Raw genomic sequence first — 20,722 nt, 5'->3', positions numbered from 1 at the left:
AAAAAAAAAACAGAACTGCCACTGACATTGAATAGCACTCTACCAAATCCAAACTGGTAAATACAATAGTTGTTGGCAAAGGATGTTGAACTCAGGTAGAAAGAGAACTGAGGCCTTAAACAAGTGCAATAATCATTCTGAAGATGCCAGGAAACGAAGGATGTGAAAGTGCTCAGGAGGTTCCAGGATACAGATACAATCTTGTGGCACACTCTCAGCAGAGGTCTTCCCTGACCACATCATTAAAATTTTTTACATTTCCCCATTCACCCAAACCTCAGTATTCCCAGTTCCCCCAATCTCTGCCTTTATTATTCTATACAGGACTTAATATTTTGTAACACAAAGAGAAATTCATTACTAACTTTCTGTATGGTCTATCAACTATAAACTCAACCAAAGCAGGGATTTTTCTCTGGTTTTGCTTCCTATTACATCCCCAGAAACAGTAACAGTGCCAGACAAATGGCAAATCCTCAAATATTTGAATAACTGCATGCGTGGAGACAAAATCTCAAGATAGCTTGCAAATTTCCAGATATTACAAGACTCAGTCTTGCGATGCCATTAGTGTTATAACGGATATAAATGCAAATAGACCAAGCACTACCAAGTAAAGCAGGCTTGTGTACAATCTGAATTAGAAAGATGTTTCTGGCAAAAAGGAATATTGTGTTCTTAAGAGTCAGGTAAGTTCTCCTTCTACTAGAATAATTAAATTGCTATAAGGCTGAGTATCTCCATCTTATAATCTCTCTGTCACACTGAAACTGGGAATTATATTATGCAATGTACCATTAGAACCTTTTGAAGAATGCTAATTTCCTTTAAGCAAAGGTAGTCTCCCAGCAATCTTAAAGATATCATTGTTTTTGTTGTTTGCTTGTTTTCATTTCTTAGCTCACAAAATTTGGAAGACCTCTTTCTTCAAAAGAGATCAACATAATGATGATGTACAATAGGGCAGAAATCACAACAAATCTACAATGCATTATTAATGCTGATGTGCTATAAATAGATGTGTTTTGGAAAGAAGATATATCAATCATTAAAACATATGCAAAGAATTGTATAGGAAATCTGAAAAATTGCTTTATAAAAAATACTGTTTTGCAATTTAAAAAGCAACTCTATGTTTTCTTTTTTAAAAAACAAGATATGGACTTCTGCTTCCGTAACAGGAGATATATGTAACTTGGACAAACGTTACTACTGAGGGCAACTAGAAAAACTGCACAAAATATGAGACTTATGCTTAACGGTGTCAGTGAGCTAACAAAATAGCAAAAGATTACTGGGCCAGGATGCAGGGTAGGACGAAGGCCCAGAGAATTGAGCTTAGTATTTGAGGCCACTTTTTCCCTGGGAACATTTGCTGATTCCAGATAAACAGGAGGCTGAACAGCACTGTGACAGCCCTGAGGAAATGGGGAGATACGAACTGGAGTCCACTGCTCTCCAAGTAGCAACAGAATCTTTGGTGAATCTTCCCCATCTTGGGTTGGCCCTCGAAGGACTGTACCTTAGGAGAGAGGTGAACAGGAAGAAAGCAGATCCTTGCAGTAACTATGGGTAGGCTTCTATTTCATTTTTGAAATCAAATTGACCTCAAGAAGCACATATTCTTTTGTCTTAAATTTATAAATGAATTTCAAAATTAAAAATAATCATTTGAAACAAATAGTTTTTATAATTGCAAATTATAAAGAAAATATATTTGTAGCATGTCCCATACTTGACTAAATACAATATGCTTTAAGAATAAAGTGTATGTGTGAGTAAAAAAAAGAGAAATATTTTATGAATCCTAGAAAGAATTCCAGTCTCTACAATGAAAACCTCAAGACTAACACTCCTCAAATATTTCACAAAGTTCATAGTTCATCAAATCACACCATTATATCTATTTAATGTCACTCAAAATTGAACCTTATATCAAAAACTCCAAAGAAAACTCAGGCCACCATTCACCCAAAACATTCAAAGTAAGAAGGGCAGAACTGATTTCAGTGATGTAGGTTTCACTGAAAAGTTTTATCCCTAAGAAGATTCCCTTCACCTTTTAACATATTAACATTTGGGAAAAAAGAAACATGAAAGCAATGCCACTTTTGGATATTAAATTTTCACAATTTACACGATGAGCCCTATAAATTAGCTTAAAATTCAGTAAAAACAGGGGCAAGTTTCAAAATAACCAGTGTTTCCATAGCTATCAAAACGCTGCTTGATAAAAGTGAAACATTATGAACTTGAAACTTTTCAAACTTCATTGCTCTTAAAAACTACGTAATTTATAGTCCTGTTTTGTTATCTTTACTGTATTTAATATCTAAGCATTCCAAGGTAGTGACCCACATCACACATTAACTATTCACTTCCTCATATTCATTTCTATATTTAGTATCTGGTTCCAGTTATAATATTCTGAATAAACTCATGCAAGTACAAGACTGAGAAGAATTTTAAGAAAAGAGACTTTTCACCTCTAACTCCCAGATAAGGTTTTAAATGCTGTAAGTATAGAGAGTCGTAACAGACCTTAGATCTACCGTTTAACCCAACTGCTCCCCACCGACAACAAGAAGGGAAATAATGAAGATTTGGGACAGGGAGGGGGAGAAGACAGGCATATGGTCCATGAGCATATATACAACCAGCTGTTCTCCTCAGTAACACAAAAGGGCAAGATTATTACCTGTATCTCCCTAAACCACACTAGTTATTCTGCCTCCTTTCTGCTCTAAGCATTCTCATTTAAACAAATTATCCAAGTATAAAAATGGACTGGGGGTTGGGAGAAAAGATAGTATGGTTTACAGAACTCTTCAAAGACAGAAAGCTTGGGTTCACATTCCAGCTCTGTGACTTTACCTGAAATGAGACCAAATTATTTAACCTCCATACACTTTTTCCCACTTCTTTTATCAGGCTGCTTCAAAGAGCAAATATGATAAGGAATATAAAAAAGCTTATAATGAAAATGCACCAAATAACCTCAGGCTGTGGTTTGTCACAGGGCTTAAACAATTCTAAACCACTGGATAGTATTCTAGTGTTCTATCTCTAGACTGGAAACTTTTAAATTGAGAACAATTATTAGTTTGTTTAAAAGATTTTATAGTGCAGGTTTTAGCAGAATTTCTTAATAAGTAATAATTTCTTAATTCTTAATAAGAATTTCTTAATTGATAACCACAATTCACAAGTTTCATTTGTATCCCAAGACTATCCAAATTCCCTTCAGACATGCTTTTATCACCAATAATACTTACACAGATCTGCCTTCCACATCTAGTTTGCCTGGATTGACCCCCTTTTTAGCAAGGATTGAGGACACTTTTTCTACATCCCCCCTTTCTGCTGCTTTCATCAATCGGTCATCATATTTATTCCAATCTGTTGCATGCTACAAAAAGGAAAAAAAAAAAAGTAAATATGGCATACTACATTACTTAAGGTTTTCTAAAGAAGGAAAGAAAAGAGAAGGGAAAGTAGTGCTGCATAATACATCACTTATTTTCCAATTGCATTCCAAATTTCCTTCTCCCTTCTGTGCTAACTTCCTTAGGAGAGCAGAGTTATAAAATCTTCCCAAAACACATGATATACAAGAAACATTTAAAATTATACTTTTGAGGGAAAGCATGTTTCTTTTGTTCTCTGCCCAGTTCTCTTTGCCTTTGGGGCAAAAAAAGAAATAAATAACTACTGAACACCTACCCTGTACCAGGCACTAAAGTCCCAATAAACCCTCGTAAACTAAAATTATCACCTCCATTCAGCAGGTAAGAAAAGCCAAGGCCCCAGGAACAGTAAATGTCTTAAGTGTTCAAGCCCAACCATGACTTCAGTAGTTCTAAAATCAGTGTGCTTTTCCCATACCCTTTCGGATTTCAAATCACACTTTCAGATTTGGCTCTGGTTACACATTTCCTAGGACTCTTAGATGCAGTGGAATTCTATATACATTTTAAGAAACTACTCCCCCCAACCCCCATACACATTTATTTAAAAAGTACTGTTGGAAATATATTTATGGAGGCAAATTATATATTCACACACACACATTCTACAGAGAAAGCAATTCATTATGTTTATATATTAGAATCAAATGAAACTTTTACAGAGAAAAAACTAAAAATGACAGACTCTAAAGTATTAACCGTTTAAAATCTGAAAATATTAAGATTACAGGTTACTTTCATTTTCTCCCTTTTTACATTCCACATGTATTATTTTGTAAAAAAAAAATGGATTTTTAACTTTAATAAAAATTCTGTGTATGTGTATTTAGAAGATTAAAGGTGGGGTTTTTACGGAGGGTGTCTCATATAACGTACATTTTAATCGTATCAGGGTTATATTTAACTTTGATCAGAGAAAATACATTCAAGGCATTCTGAAGTCAAAAACTTAGATCCTTTCTCAAGCAGAAATGTTGAAACACAGAACTAAAACACATCTTACTTAAACAGGTGATATTTTAGCCTTTTAAAATATACCAATTTACTAGTAAATTCTGTGCTAAATCCACTATTATTTCTAGAACAACAACAAAAAAAGACATGGCATTTTTCACTTGACAAAATAAATTACGTGGCCACAAATACGCTAACAAATCTCTTGAGAAAAAAAACTCAAATCACCTGAATATCCTCTAAATGTTTGATCAATATGATAATTTTATATTTACTATTCCCTATAAACATAAAGTTAAAAAAAATCACCATCACCAATTTTCTTAAGCAATGTAAAATTAAATACTTGATGTAGAAAATGAATATGAAAACTAAATATGAAAAAAGACAAATACATTAAAATTTTAACTCACTGCTGAAATTTAATATTTTAATGGAACCTGGTTCAAGCACCCATACAGATTTTAGAATTGTCTCTAAATTAGTTAAATTTGGTGATGAACCCACTTCCTCCAGGCTTCAAAGTTTAAAGTGCCAACTACAAGTATAAAATAACTCGACCTATGGGCTCCAAGTCTAAACTACATTTTACGCATCACCTTTCTTAAGCTTTAAAACAGAAACAAAACAGTTTACTGACTCTAATTTGGGGAATGGTAATGGATATAATCTTACAAGACATTGTGTTTTCAAATGCCTAAAAAATTAAATCATGTTTAACACACAAATGCTTGCTCTACATTGATTAGTCTAGCCTTACAATTAAAACAATCTCAAGTTTATTTCCAAGTAATCTTACTGGTGGAGAAAAGAGCTATTTAAATCACCAAAAAGTTGTAAAAATCCAAATGTAAGGCTTTCTTTAAAGAGAATTAAATGTGATTAAAATCTCACATTAGCATATGATTTTCATATCAAGCACCATTTTCAGCTCTGCTTCACTGTCACATAACAGTAACACTACAATTATTAAGATTTTATCATATGCTTTTTAAACCCAGAGAAAGAAAGAAGAACTTTTGTTTTCTATTACTAACCCCAATCTACTAATCAACTAAATCAGAAAGAAAATAATAAAACAAACCAAATTAATAAAACAGTAGTGCACTTTCAAAGAACACAGTTCTGAGAGCTTAACCAATAATCTTTCGTTAAACTAGACTACTGGGATACCTACTCTGCTCTTAGGAGCACAAGAAAACCAACAGTTCATCATAGACAGGATTTAGTTTCTTGTTGCTAACGGCAAACCACTTTGCATTAAGTTACAAATCTCTGTAGCTAACAAAGAAAACCCTCAAACAAACTCCTAACAAGTGACTCAGTCCCTCACATGCTGTGCTACACTTAGCTTGGATCTCTAACGATATTTTCTTCTTCTTCAGGATCCTTCTCCGCCTTCATAACGCTCGAATATTATCTTCCTTGCAACGCAGCACTTGATTAAGAGCAGCCCCAAGTCAGGTACAGTAACTCTGTCTATTTCTTATGCTTTAGAAGCTAGCTATCTTTCAAAGTTGTCCCGTTCTGGGACCCCTCTGGAAAACTGGAACAGCACTCTGCATCCTGCTGCCTCAACACTGCAACACAGACGCTGCAGTGCATGATAAAACTGTCCACATCCCAATCGTCCAGTAAACAGTGTGGAGGCTGTCTCCCATTGGTTGAGTTTTATTTTAGATTCCATAGGACTTGACAGCTGAATGATAGAAAGGAGCAGCTAAGAATATATTGTAAATGCATGCTTTTCCTCTGAGTAATAAATTTCAGGTCTACTGGGGAAAATGACTCAAACATATTGTAAAATATGCTTATTATATCAAAACAAATTGTGTGACATAATGACAACATTTTAAGAGACAAATTTGGTTATTCCACAAAACAAAATGTAAAACCAATTTCAGTCTTAGGATCATCTAACATGAAGTTATAATAGCCTTGACAAACAGAATATAAAATTCTATTTTAAGCAAACGTGTCACACTTTAAGGAAACACACACAGTAACACTTTCAAATTTTCTCCATTTTATTTTGTACCCCTATCAGTCTCATTCTGCATACAACCAGGTTTCAGCTTACAACTGCTGCCAGTCTGTCTCCTAGCATGTTAAATGAGAACAGCCAGAGGCACTGCCAAAACATTAAATAGAATACATCATGATGAATACTTTTCAACAAATTTTAAATTTAACTCATTACTTTTAATTTCCAAGTTTAGCGCCTGCCTAATATGACAAGTAAATATTTTATTGGTGGAAAGTCAAATTACCTGGATTCATTGGATTTAAAAAAAAACTGATTAAACACTAAAAGAGGCAAATACACATAAGACAATGAGCTAGACTATTTAAAAAAAAAATCTGCATTTGGGGACAAAGCAGATAAATTCTCTGTATTCTCTATGATCACATACTTGTATCAACATTTCTTATATTACCAAGACCAGTGCAAGCTCAGGGTTTTTGTTTTTATTTTATTTATTTTTTTACCATGTTCTCATTACCACAATAGCATGAGAATAATTTACACTTCCTCCGAAAAGACACATTTGGGAAAATTGTTTCATGGGAATGCAAAACATTCTAACACAAGTGTTTATAGAAAGGAGGTAGCTGCTAAATTATAGATCATGCTGCCCATTAAAAATTCTGCCATGAACTTCCACAAGAAATGCATTTCCTACAATTTAACTTTAAAACATTAGGCCCACATTCTAATTATAAAATATATAAGGGTCATAGACCATATCTTGTTTCTGAAGCAATGATTTTTCCCCCCAAACCACAAGATACCACAATGGATTCATTTGGCTAAACCCAGAGACTCCGCCCAGTCTATTTCACCCTCCTGCAGAGGAAATCTGTGATGGAACTCAGGCCCTGTCCTTTGAGTAACAAAGCAAGCACATTCTTTCTAGAAATAGGACAGCAAAGGCAAAGGAAGGGGGAAACCAGCAACAAGTAACTAAAGCCATATAATGAGCTGCCCATCCTCAGGAGATAGGATTTGTGTCTCCTAGTGTTATGGATGTCCTGAGCTGCCTGCCACCTCCCCAGCCTCTGGGGCTTAATCTCCTATCCTGCTCTCACAGCATCCTTCATGGCTATTTCCCAAGAGCCCTAAGCAAATTCCCACCCCTTTGCTGTCCCCTTTGCCTATAAAGTTCTTCTTCCCCTACTTTCAGGTTCTTCTCCAATGTCACTTCCTCAGAGGGGGCTTCTCAGACCTTGGCATCTAAACAGCCCCTGTCCCACTCTATCCCACCACTCTTTATCCTTGTGCCCTGTTTTATTTATCTGCAAGGAGCTCATTAGTATCTGCCACTATATCAGATGTTTACCTGTTCATTAGCTTACTGTCTGTCTCCCCACCTCCATTCTAATTTGACTATATCTAAGGTTTCTTCTGTGTCTGGTTTGAAACTATAAAACTAATTTTTCAGTAAGTAATTTGGTAGTCACTAGATTCTTACCCACCTTAAGGACCAGAATCCATATCTGCTTCATGAATCCTTTCCTCTTTGACTAAATTGTTAAATAGGCTAAATCTGTAACACCCATTTACCAGCAACATTGTTTCCCAGTAAACTATCCACATTCAGACAACAAATATCTATTGACCTGAGATGATGGCAGTTAGCCCGTGAGTGTGGCTCAGTTGATTGCAACTGAGCAAATGATTCCACTGCTCGTTGTCAATAAAAGATTCTTCCACACACTTACTCCTGCACATCCCACACCTCAAGCTTTCTTTACCAGTCTACAAATCCCACTGGACTCTTCAAAAAGCACTTTAGTTTTTAAAACACTTGTTCTTCGGAATTTTGCCTGACTCAAAAGTCAGGCAAACCTGGGTTCAGAGTCCAGCTCTGGTACCTACCTGCTGTACACCAGTGGCATAATTTATTTACACTTTCTAGGCATCAGCGCCCTCAACTACAAAGCAAAGATAACAACAGAGAAACTATCTATGTAAAATCAAATAGCTAATAGATGTGAATGATCTTAGTACCAGGCACGGCAGATGGTTATGCCCCAAAATTGTAGGCACTGGCGATAGTCACAAGGGGTCCTGCTCCAGGTCAGAGTTACTGTTAAAAGAAAAACTTCAGCTAAATTAAATTTAAAGGAGTTTAAATGAACAATGAACAATTCAGAAATCAGGCAGTCCCCAGAATCACAGCAGATTTCGTGAGATTCCAGGGATGCCTCGTGGTCAGACAAATTTATAGATTAAAAAGGGAAATGATGTATAGAAATCGGAAGTGAGGTACAGAAACAGCTGCATTGGTTATAGGTTGGCATTTGCCTTATTTGAATACAGTTTGAACACTCAGCAGTGTATGAGTGGTTGAAGTATGTGGCTGCTGGGATTGGCCAAGACTCAGCTATTTTTACGGACACATACTCCTAAATTTGGTTTTCAATCTTGTCTACTTATTAAGTTAGGTTACAGTTCATGCACAAGAACTCAAATATAGAAGTACAGAGTCCTTCTCAGGCCATATTTAGTTTGCTTTAACATTACTAAGCAGAAAAACACTTTACAAAATTAACAAAGAAGTAAAAAAAAAAAAAAAAGTTCTAGCATTTATTCTGCCTTTCCTACATCAACTGTACCTCAGGATAACCAAATAGTTGATATAGGTAAGTTTATCTTTATAAAAGGATTACAGCAAAAAAAAAAAAAAGACTAATAGCATGTCACCATTTTGCAATCCCAACTCAATAAATCTAGGCAATGATCCTCAGTGGCTACTAACATTACAAGATCTTAAGCACCTTCTGATGGTCATATGCCATCCTATCACCATGTAAGAAGTAGTTTAAGAAAACATTTAAAAATAAAAATCCAACCAAACCTCTAGAACTAACAATTTACAAGAAATACAGGGGACAGAAACGATAATAAACTATATCACAAAGATTGCATCACAGGATGTGATCAGAAAGACATATCATAGAGTAAACCATGGTTTGTTTCTTAAACAAAATATGGCAAGATTAAAAAGACAGTATTTAACCTATAGATTAAAAGTGACCAGAAACCTATGACGCAATCATAAGTCATAGAACTTAAGTACCCTGATTAAACAAACTATATCTATAAAAATAAAATGAGAAAATAAGACAACTGATGGGATATTACATGGCATTAAAGAATTACAGTAAACTGAGGTTTCTGATGTGATGATGTTATAATTATTTCTTAAAATCCCCATGTTTTAAAAATATATATTAAAATATTTTTAGATCAAATGAATCAAGTGATAAGACACCTGGTATTTGCTTCAAAAACAATCAAAACAATGAAGTGTCAAACCTAATCCAATAGCACATTTAAAAGATTATACACCATGATCAAGTGTATGATCTTTATTCCTGGAATGCAAGGACATTTCAAGATATGAAACTCAACGTAATATACCACCTTAACAGAATAAAGACCAAAAATCACAATGATCATGTAAGTTGATATAGAAAAAGCATCTGACAAGATTCAACATCCTTTCATGATAAAAATACTCAAAAAACTGGGACTAGAAGGAAACTGCCTCAGTATAATAAAGACCATATAGGAAAAGCCTACTGCTAACATTATACTCGACCGTGGAAAACTGAAAGCTTTTCCTCTAAGATCAGGCAGAAGACAAAGATGCTGTTCTCACCATTTCCATTTAGCATAGTATTGGAAGGCAATTAGGCAGGAAAAACAAACAAAAGACATCCAAACCAGAAAGGAAGTTGAATCATCTCTGTTCTCAAATGACATGATCTTATTTTTAAAAAAAAGATTCTAAAGATTACGCATACACACATACTCACACACGCAAATGAAACAAAAACCTGTTAGAATAAATTCAGCAAAGGTTTGGGAGAGAAAAATCAGCACACAAAAATCTGTTGCATTTCTATACAATAACAATGAACAATCCAAAAACAAAATTAAGAAAATGATTCCATTTACAATATTATCAAAAAGAATTAATTTTTAGGAATAAGCCTAGTCAAATAGGTAAAAAAAAAATGGTACACTGAAAATGACAAAACATTTTTGAAATTAAAGAAGTGACAAATAAATCTAAAGATATCCCAGGCTCACAGATTTGGAAAATTTAATACCGTTAAGATGTCAATACCACCCGAGGCAATCCAGAGATCAGTGCAATCCCTATCAAAATCCCAATGGCATTTTTTGCAGAAATAGAAAAATAAATCTTAAAATGTATATGGAATCTCAAGGGACCTCAAATAGGCAAACAGTCTTGAAAAGGAAGAAGGAAGTTGGAGGCCTTACACTTCCTGATTTCAAAGCATATTACAAAGCTATAGTAATCAAAACAGTGTCACAGTGGCATAAAGACAGACATACAAACCAATGCAATAAAGTCAAGAGCCCACAGATAAACCCTCACACAATAGTGAAATGATCTTAAACAAGGTGCCAAGAGCACTCAATGGAGAAAGAATAATCTCTTCAACAGTGTTGGGAAAACTGGATATCCACGTGCAAAAGAATAAAGTTGAACCTTTATCTTATACCAGATGTGAAAAATGACTCACAATTGATTGAAGACCTAAACATAAGACCCCAAACTATAAAACTCCTAGAAGAAAACTTCATAAATTGGATTTGGCAATGATTTCCTGGATGTGACACCAAAAGCTCAGCTACAAAAGCATAAATAGACCAATAGACCAATGAAACTATAGCAGACTTCTGTGCAGCAAGGGAAACAATCAACAGAATAAAAAGACAACCTAGAGAATGCACAGAAATATTTTCAAATCACATATCAAAGAAGGGGCTAATACATAAATTACATTTTTTAATTACCATGACTCAACAACAACAAAGATTTTTAAATGGGCCAGGGACTTGAATAGAGATTTCTACAAAAACAATACACAAATAGCCAATAAACATATAAAAAGATGTCCAATGTCACTAATCATCAGAGAAAAGCAAATCAAAACCACAGTGAGATATAACCTCACACTCATTAGGCATGCTAACATCCCCCAAAAAAGGGAATAAGAACAAGTGTTAGCAAGAATGTGTAGAAATTAGAACCCTTGTGCACTGTTGGGATTGTAAAATAGTGCAACTACGATGGAACGCCTATGGTGATTCCTCAAAAAAATTATAAATAGAACTACCATATGATCCAGTCATCCTACTTCTGGGTATATATCCAAATGAGTTGAAAGCAGGGTCTCATAGAGATATTTGCACATCCATATTCATAGTGGCATTATTCACAACAGCCAAGAGATGGAAATAATCTGAATGTCCATTGATGGTTAAACAGATAAACAAAATGTGGCATATACATACAATGGAATATTATTTAGCCTTTAAAAGGAAGGAAATCCTGTCACATGCTACCACATAGATGAACCTTGAAAACATTATGCTAAAAGAACTTAGCCACTCAAAAAAAGACAAATACTACATGATTTACTGACATGAGGTTCCCAAAGCAGTCAAATTTATAGAAACAAAACAGAATGGTGGATATCAGGGCTGTGGCAGGGACAGAGATGGGGAGCTATTGTTTAATGGGTATAGAGTTTCAATTTTGCAAGATGAAAAAGTTCTAAAGATTGGTTGCATAACAATATAAACATACTTAACATCTGAATTTAAAATGGTAAAGATAATAAATTGTTATGTGTTTCCAGTACAATTAAAAAATAAAAATAAAAACATAAATGCAATCTCTTACAATATCATCTTTTTTTTTTTTTTTTTTTTGAGACAGAGTCTTGTTCTATCACCCAGGCTGGAGTGCAATGGCACAATCTCGGCTCACTGCAAACTCCACCTTCCAGGTTCAAGCCATTCCTGAGTAGCTGGGGTTACAGGCACACAACACCTATGTTTGGATAATTTTATGGTATTTTTAGTAGAGACAGGGTTTCGCCAGGTTAGCCAGGCTAGTCTTGAACTGCTGACCTCAAGTGATCTGCCCACTTCAGCCTCCCAAAGTGCTGGGATTACAGGCGTAAGCCACTGTGCCCAGCTGGCCTATTGCATGATTAATACGAATATTAATTTTTTAAATCAATCAGGGATTTGGGAGTACAGATAAAGCAAGATTGGCCACAGGTTAATAACTGCTAAAGCTGAGTTGTAGGTTCATGGGAGTTCATTATAGTAAACTATTCTCTCAACTTCTATATATTTCACTGTTAATACATGCTTCTATATATTTCACTGTTAATACATGGTCCATTAGATCATTATCACCAATGCCTTTCACTGAGTCGTTACTGTGGCAGGGAAAGCAGCACACCCTTTCCACGCTAATCCTTTAACAAAAGATACCTCTCTGCTTCAAAAGAGAGTATCAACATTTCAATATATCTTGGTGAGTCCACAGTCATATACTTACAAGGTAAGCCCCATAATAGCAAATGAAAGCCTTCTAAAAGAAGTGGTAAATTTTTTGAGGGGCATTAATGTTTAGCATATTTTATAAAAAGTAAATTTCTACAGTCAGTTATTATGCTGGTTTGAAAAGGAGACATTCATCTTATTCAGAATGCAGCAAGCCAAAGTATCTATGGTAAAAGGCAAAATATAGTTGTTTCTAATAACAAATATTTTAACACAAATCAGTTATTTCTCTAGGTAGATCTAACTGGACAACTTTAAACTCTAAATCAACATAAAAGAAATCACTTAGAAGTTTTGACATTGACTCTTATATTAATATCAATTATAAATTCATAACTTTTCCAGAAATGATATATAAAAATTTTAATTTGAAAAGTAATATATGTTTAATATAGAAAGTTTAGAATGCATTTAAGTTTATAAATGAAAAAGAGACAACCCACAATTCTACCATGCATGCAGAAATAACCATTATTAAAAATGTTACATCTAGACTTTTTTCTATTAAAAAGTCTAAACAAGATTTCTTTAAACCCCTGAGTCCAATATTGAATATTAATTTATTCAATATTTAGGACAGAAAGTCTCCTGATAAGAAATTTATAGATGCAAATAAATAAGCAGACAGTAACATACATGCAAATCCATATGAAATACCTTATACTGTTTAATAGGTAGACTCAACAGATCATAGCTAAAATGATTAGGTAACTAGTTTTAGCCTAACGGCAATTTATATAGAATGATAGCAAAATCTTTATAGGAAGCTGCTTAAAGCCAAGAGGAGTCATCCTGAACAAATGTATCTAATTCACAGATCTTAATAATTTTGGTGTCATGGATCCCTTTAAAAATCTAATGAGGCAGAGCGCAGTGGCTCTCAAGTATAATCCCAGAACTTTGGGATCACTTGAGCTCAGGAATTGAGACCACCCTGGGCAACATGAGGAAACCCTGCCTCTACAAAAAACACAAAAACTTAGGCATGGTGGCACACACCTGTAGTCCCAGCTACTTGGAAGGCTGAGGTGGGAGAATCACCTGGTCCTGGGAAGTCGAGGCTGCAGTGAGCCAAGTTCATGACACTACATTCCAGCCTGTCTGTTACAGCGAGACCCTGTCGCCAAAAACAGAAAAACAAAAATTCTGACAAAAGCAATGGACCCTCTTTTTATTATAATTGCATATAAGCACTTTGTGAGATAGGAAAAATCAAACTTTTCCCAACTCTCACATTCACCACAGAATACTTCTGTGACCAAATGTAGAAAGGTTTTCCCCACTTATGGAGCAATTCTCCAGCACACATCTGGGTCTTCTATAATTTAACTCATTTCTGACATTAGCTACCTGGAGATAGTGTCAGATCCCACAGAGCTACAGACTCAGTCCCATAAGACTGACTGTCACTCCCACCCTTCAGATGCCAATTACAAGCCCCAGGTTTTGACCTGTGCTTCTAACCAACAATTAACTTGCTAGAGTAGCTAACAGGATTCAAGGAAACACTTTACCTATGCTTACTCATTTATTGTAAAGGATATTACAAAGCTTGCAGATGGAAGAGATGCAAAAGACAAAGAATGTGGGAAGGGACGAAGGACTTTCTTGCCCTCACCTGGCTCACCATCCTCCAGGTGCCTCCACGTGTTCAGCAACCAGGAAGCTCTCTGAACCCTCTCCTTTTGGGGCTTTTATGGATGCCACACTGCATAGGTGTAACTGATTATATCACTGGCTGTTGGTGATAACTCAACCATCAGCCCCTTTCTCCTCCCCTGAGGTTGGGGTGGGCTGAAAGTCCAACCCTCTAATCATGCTTTGGTCTTTCTGTAAGACTAGACCCCATCCTGAAACTATGCAGGGGCTTCCAGTCATCCCATTAGCATAGAAAAGGCACTCTTTTCTCTCTGGAGATTCCAAGGGTTTTAGTAGTTGTGTGCCAGAAACCAGAGGCAGGGATCAAATATATCTCTCTTGTTACACTGAAGCAGGGACAGCCACAAACAAACCTCTGGAAGACCAAACAGGGAAGGAAGTGGTGATTTATTCGACCAGGAGCTATGGCAGGTGAAAATACCTTAACAACCAAGCTCCTCGACAAAGAAAATCCTTGCCCTTTAAAGGCTTACAATTCTAGAAATTACATGTGAAAGGGTCTTGATCCATGAAGTAGGAATGGCGTACATGACTAGATAGGGGTTTGATCATGTATAAGCAAAAACAATGCCTTCTGGAAAGATTCCTCCATACCATGCCTGTGATCTACAAGAGTGAGATTTAAGGGTGGCGCCCAGTGTGCCAGCCTTTACTTCTATTGAAATGCAATGTAGAAGTCCTGGGGTAAGGGGTCGTAGAAGCTTAAGAGGATTAAGGGTCTCCTTCCTCCTTTCTCAACATCATAATATCATAAGAACAAATTCAGAAAAATTTATATTTATTTTCAAAGGGTTCATTGACCTCCTTTACTCAATACAGAATCCATAAACCCCCAAATAAATTTTTTAAACCTAATATAAGGAGAAGCAGCAAAAAAGGAAAAAATATGTATTTACATAATGTTATTAAGTACCAAAGAACTGCCAGAAGACTGGATAATTTATTTGCTCAATAAAATTTAGGGCAGGCGGGGTGGCTCACACCTGTAATCCTAGCCCTCTGGGAGGCAGAGGCGGGAGGATCACGTGAGGTCAGGAAGTCAAGACCAGCCTGACCAACATGGCAAAACCCCATCTCTACTAAAAAAGAACAACAATACCAGCAAAAGAATTTGTTGCAAAGGGACATAAATATTTCACCTATGTGCAAAGGGACATAAATATTTCACTCAACATTCAAATATATATGATCAATTGATAGTGCCAAGCCCCATTCAGGATGCTAGATATACCAGGAAGAAGGAAAAAGACATGATACCTGGCCTCAAGCAGGTCTCAGGAATTAAACCTAGTCACTTTCTTCAGCTGATCTCACAGTATAGTAAGGCAGACAGACACATATATACACACGCACAGAACAATCACAGTATACTATAACACCACCACAATAATTATATGTGCAATAGAGAAATAGTTCAAAAGAGAGAAAGTCAGAAAAGTTCTATAGAGAAGATGACTAACCTACCTATCAAAAGGTAAGTAGAAAATCATCAAGTTTGAAATACAACCACAGATTTAGGAAACTACAAACACAGTATGTGGCCTTTTATGGTCTACAAAGCACTTTATATTCATGATGTATGTATCCATTAAAATCTACATGCAAATGACTCACATATATATCCATTAAACTACAATGTGTGGCCTTTTATGGTTTTATGTGTTTACAACTACAAACACAACGTGTGGCCTTTTATGGTCTACAAAGTACTTTATATTCATGATATATGTATCCATTAAAATCTACATGCAAATGACTCATCAATGTATCCATTAAAATCAACATGCAAATGACACATCTGCAACCCAGGCTTCTCTAAGCTCCAGGCATATATATATATATATATATACACACACACACACACACACACACACATATATGTATCTCCTTATACCATCTACGTGATTCTTGTTTTAAAAGCACCTACATGTCCTAAATATGAAGGGACATGTTCTTCCTCCTGAGTTCTGATCCTATTCCAAGTTTCGCTAACACAGCAAAGATACCAGAATCCAGCTGGTTGCCTGCAGACAGAAATCTAGATATTAATCTTGACACCTTCCTTTCCTTTGTCCCCATCACCAAATCCTGCTGATTTTAACTCCCCATCTTACTTGAAATCTACCTGCTCATCTCCATGTCCATCAAAATTACCCTATTTCAAGTTAGCACCATCCCTCACCAGGATGGCTGCATTTTTCTCCTAAATGGTTTGTTCCTGTTCATTCTAGCCCCTTTCCTTGTGTTCTCCACACTGCGGTCAGTAATTTTTCTAAAACAGAAACCTAATCATACTACCACCACCAGCACTTCCCTATATCCTATCCCACCTCAGTTAAAATTCTTTCAGTAGCTTTCTTTTGCTTGTAGGATAAACACAAAGTTATTTGACGGAGGTAAAAATCCCTGCACAGTGCTGCCCTCACTTGCCTCCTCATACCATATGGAAAGTTAACCCCGTTTCTCATTTTATACATCAGAAATGGAGTCACTAGATTAGAGGATTTGGTCTGCTATAAGGCAACTGTAATTAGTTGCAGAATGATTAAAGAATCCTGTTGTTTTGACTTTTTGCCCAGTGTTCTTTCTACTAATTAAGCTATTTCCATTTCTCTAATCATCTGAAAAAATTCTTCAATGCAAAAATGAAGGTATCTTTTTAAAATTTCAACATAATAAACTTAGCTGTCCTTTATAGCAAAAAGGATGAAAACTTCCATATTTGCATAGGCAAACTTTTACAAAGTACCTACTACTGTCAGGCATGGAGGGCAGCCCGACTGTCTCTTCTCATGGAAGTTGATGTTCCTATGAAGAAAGACAGAAAGTAAGCAACTAAAGAAAACAAACTATCACGTAAGAATAGGGAAGGAGATGTTATGGAAATGCTGAGAGTTGACTGTTCGGTTGGGTAACTGGAAAAGGCTGTTGTAAGAACCGGATCTTGACAGTGATAGCTGAATGACAGGGAATTTACATCCCAGACAGTGGGAACAATTAGGGAAAGGAGCTTGACATGTCTGAAAGAAGGCCAATGTAGCTGATGCATAATGAGTAAGACCAATCCCAGAATGAGATAAGAAGGCAGGCACCACCAGATCTATAACATGGGGTTCCTCAGTTTTATCATAAACATTTTCAAAAGGGACTTCTTTAAGGATTAAGGCAACTGTATTTTCATGAAGTTCTTTTGGTCACTTTGGAATCAAGTCTACAAAAATAATTCGTCCTGACATACTATATTTTTTCACTTCCAATAATTTATATTGAGCAATATTACCAGTTGAATCTTAACTTGCTTTGAAGTGTTTACAAGATTAATCAATTATTTTAATAGATATCTTACATACCTCACCCACTTCTGACCCAGAAATCTAAATAAACTTTGCAATGAACAATGCTAAAAAAAAATCTAGTATAAAAATAGCACTCCCCAAAACAGAGTTTCATAAACAGTCACTATCCTCCAGATAAGGTTCCAGGAAAAGAAAGTCTTCTCCAGTGGGAAAAAATATACATCCTAAATAAAACTAAGCATCATTGATGTTGAGGCAAACTCCCCCAAAACATCGAATTAACCAAGTACAACAGGCTTCTATAGTGCCCTGTAAGTACCAACATTCTTCCTTACACAAGCGCTATCACAATTCAGAACAGCAGAGCAAAGCTTACAAAGCATAAACATTCCTTGAAGATTAGGCTGCACAATTAAGAACTGTTCTGCAGTTCATTGGATTGATGATGGTTAGAAATATTTCCCCCATTCCATTTAGTCCAAAGGTCCCACTTATATAACAGCAAATTAGAGCTTATGTAATAGAAAAGAAAAAAAAAATGTTAAAATATACCAGGAAAACAAAAGCTGTAGAGCCAGCTTCTTTCTCCCTGACCCATGACTCTCTTCTCTTTATTATTTCCCTTATCCTTAGTTAATTATGCTTCATTTGCTTCTGTTATCCTTCCACTGTATGATTTGAAAGTATGCAGTTTGGCCTCAATGGAACAAATAGAGGAAAGGGAAAATTATATCCTATCAGTCATTTTCCTGACCAAGGCAAGCACAGGCTTAATCTCACTTTGCTGGATTCTTCTACATAAAAATATAAAGGACAAAAAAGATGCTGATGATTTAAATAATAAATCTAACCTCCTCAGCATTTAAGGTGGCTATGAAATACGAAAAAAAAATTTAAAGAACTGGAGTCAGAAAGATTCAGAAAGCACTGTTTTGCCAAGATTTCCTAACCACCCAGTTTGATTCTATTCTAGTCTGTTATGTAAATACCAGACTGTCTACCCCTCCCTAATGCAGGTATTTGTTCCTTTATTAGAACTGTCTAGGCACTTAAAAGAGTTTATTTAAAATACAGACAAGATGTGGCTTCTCCAAGTTTAACAGTTATCATTTGTACATAATATTACTTATTTTACCCTTCCTCAAGAGAAGATGGATTAAATTACTAAGTAAATATAAACATAGATCTCAGAACAAATTATAATGCATATCATACAAGAATGGAGTTCTCAGCCAGGCACGGTGGCCCATGCCTGTAATCCTAGCACTTTGGGAGGCCGAGGTGGGTGGCTCACCTGAGGTCAGGAGTTCAAGACCAGCCTGGCCATCATGGTGAAACCCCATCTTTTAAAAAAAAAAAAAAAAAAAAAAAAAGAATGGAGTTCTCAGGCTGGTTAAGATTTTGTTTAATAGTCCCTTAAAAATGCTAAGCAACTGGTTATCTGAAAAAAATAAATTTTGTTTCCTTGATATTTTTTGAAAAGTGTATTCAAATTAGAGTTCTTAAAAAGCCTAAATGTCATAAGCAAAATTTTTTAAATATAAAGCTAAAAACCAAGGAGGGTCATTATGCCCTCTATCCCTATACATACCAATGAACATAGTAATACGGTGAGTTTTAACGATATTTTTGCCAATGTTTGATATATATCTCAAAAAAAGAGTTTTAGAAAGCATTCTATGTTCATTCCCAACAAAGTAAAACGCAAAATAGATACACTTATTAAAGAGCCTCTGATGGAGTTGATCACAAAGAAAACCAACAAAAGGTATTTTTGTACCTTTGGCTTTTTCTTGGCTTTGCAAAGAAATATTAATTAAACAAAAATATGTTCACTACAATTCAAAAGATTCTTCAAGTACTAAGCTGAAAACAACAAACATTATACTATTAGCCAATATTTTTAGAATCTCAAATGAGAATTATCAGGTTATATATATAAAAGCAGAGGATTACAGGAAAGCATGTGTTTTTGTAAACACATTAGAAGTTAGCTGCTCTTCCTTTTATTTATTAAATAATACTTCTCCACAAAGGTATAACTTCCCCCAAACACAGCTATTTCACACAGGATCTCCTTCCAGTGAGACAATACATGTCTCCCATATTAAAAATACATGGCCAAATTAATAATGAGAAAGAATGTTTGTTCTCACATTTATGTCTATAATAAAAACATAGCATTATAAATAAGGATTCTATTTCAAAACTGTTTAGGAAAACTTCTAAGTGTTGTATGCATAAAATTATTAAACTTGAAGAAGAACCCTTCAAGTTAAGTCAGACCATTATTTCCACTTTTCAAATGGGGAATAAAGAAGTTAACTAATTTACGGCAGTGGATGATGACAGCCATTATCCATTCCTTTCACTGCTACAAGCCCATCCCTTTGCAATGTGATTGTGCCACTCCTCACATCAAGAAATGGCATTTATTTCCTCATCCGTTGAATCCAGCCTGGACTTGTAACTTAATTTGACAAATAGAATGTGGCAGAAGTGACCTTGCAGGACTTCTGAACCTAGGTCTCAAGAGATCTTGCTGCTTCCTCTCTACTCTGGGAATGTTGCTAGCATGCTGTGAACAAGCTAGCCCCCTTGAGGATAGGAGAGCATGACAGAAAAAGAGCTCAGCCACCCAGCTACCCAGCCATGCCAGTGAGCATCATGTGCCAGACATTAACAGTGCTGCCATTTTAGACTATCCAGTCCTCATGCAGCCACCAGACGTGTCCAGCCACATGAATGACCCCAGACAGACCAGCAGAACCATGTAGCATAGTCCAGCCCAAATTGCTAACCTACAGAGTCATCAGCAAATAAAACAGTTATTATAAGCCACTAAATTTAAACCTAGGACTGTCTGAATCCAGATCCTAGACTCTCTCCACTAACTAAAGCTGCAATTACTCTTTGGTTTAGAAATACAAACATCTTACATC

The 20,722-nt window shown here is 35.7% G+C and overlaps 1 protein-coding gene across 3 annotated transcripts in view; it reads right to left on the bottom strand.

Annotated features, from left to right (window-relative positions):
* The window catches only part of UACA (uveal autoantigen with coiled-coil domains and ankyrin repeats), a 100,965-nt gene that overhangs the window by 33,944 nt on the left and 46,299 nt on the right, over positions 1-20,722 (bottom strand). Inside the window, exons 1-2 of one of the 3 annotated variants that reach the window (XM_017548158.2) lie at positions 5,599-6,029; positions 3,276-3,409 (exon numbers count right to left, since the gene is read on the bottom strand). In XM_017548158.2, the coding sequence (XP_017403647.1) occupies positions 3,276-3,409; positions 5,599-5,637 (173 nt within the window). In that variant the 5' untranslated portion in view covers positions 5,638-6,029. Of the gene's footprint in view, positions 1-3,275; positions 3,410-3,511; positions 3,681-5,598; positions 6,030-20,722 lie in introns of those variants that run through there. The other 2 variants (XM_037745570.1, XM_017548157.2) reach the window with 2 other exon arrangements.

This window comes from Cebus imitator, unplaced genomic scaffold, assembly GCF_001604975.1.
Source record: "Cebus imitator isolate Cc_AM_T3 unplaced genomic scaffold, Cebus_imitator-1.0 Scaffold203, whole genome shotgun sequence".
Classification (NCBI taxonomy): Eukaryota; Metazoa; Chordata; class Mammalia; order Primates; family Cebidae; genus Cebus; species Cebus imitator.
This window is presented reverse-complemented; position numbering and strand designations above follow the sequence as displayed.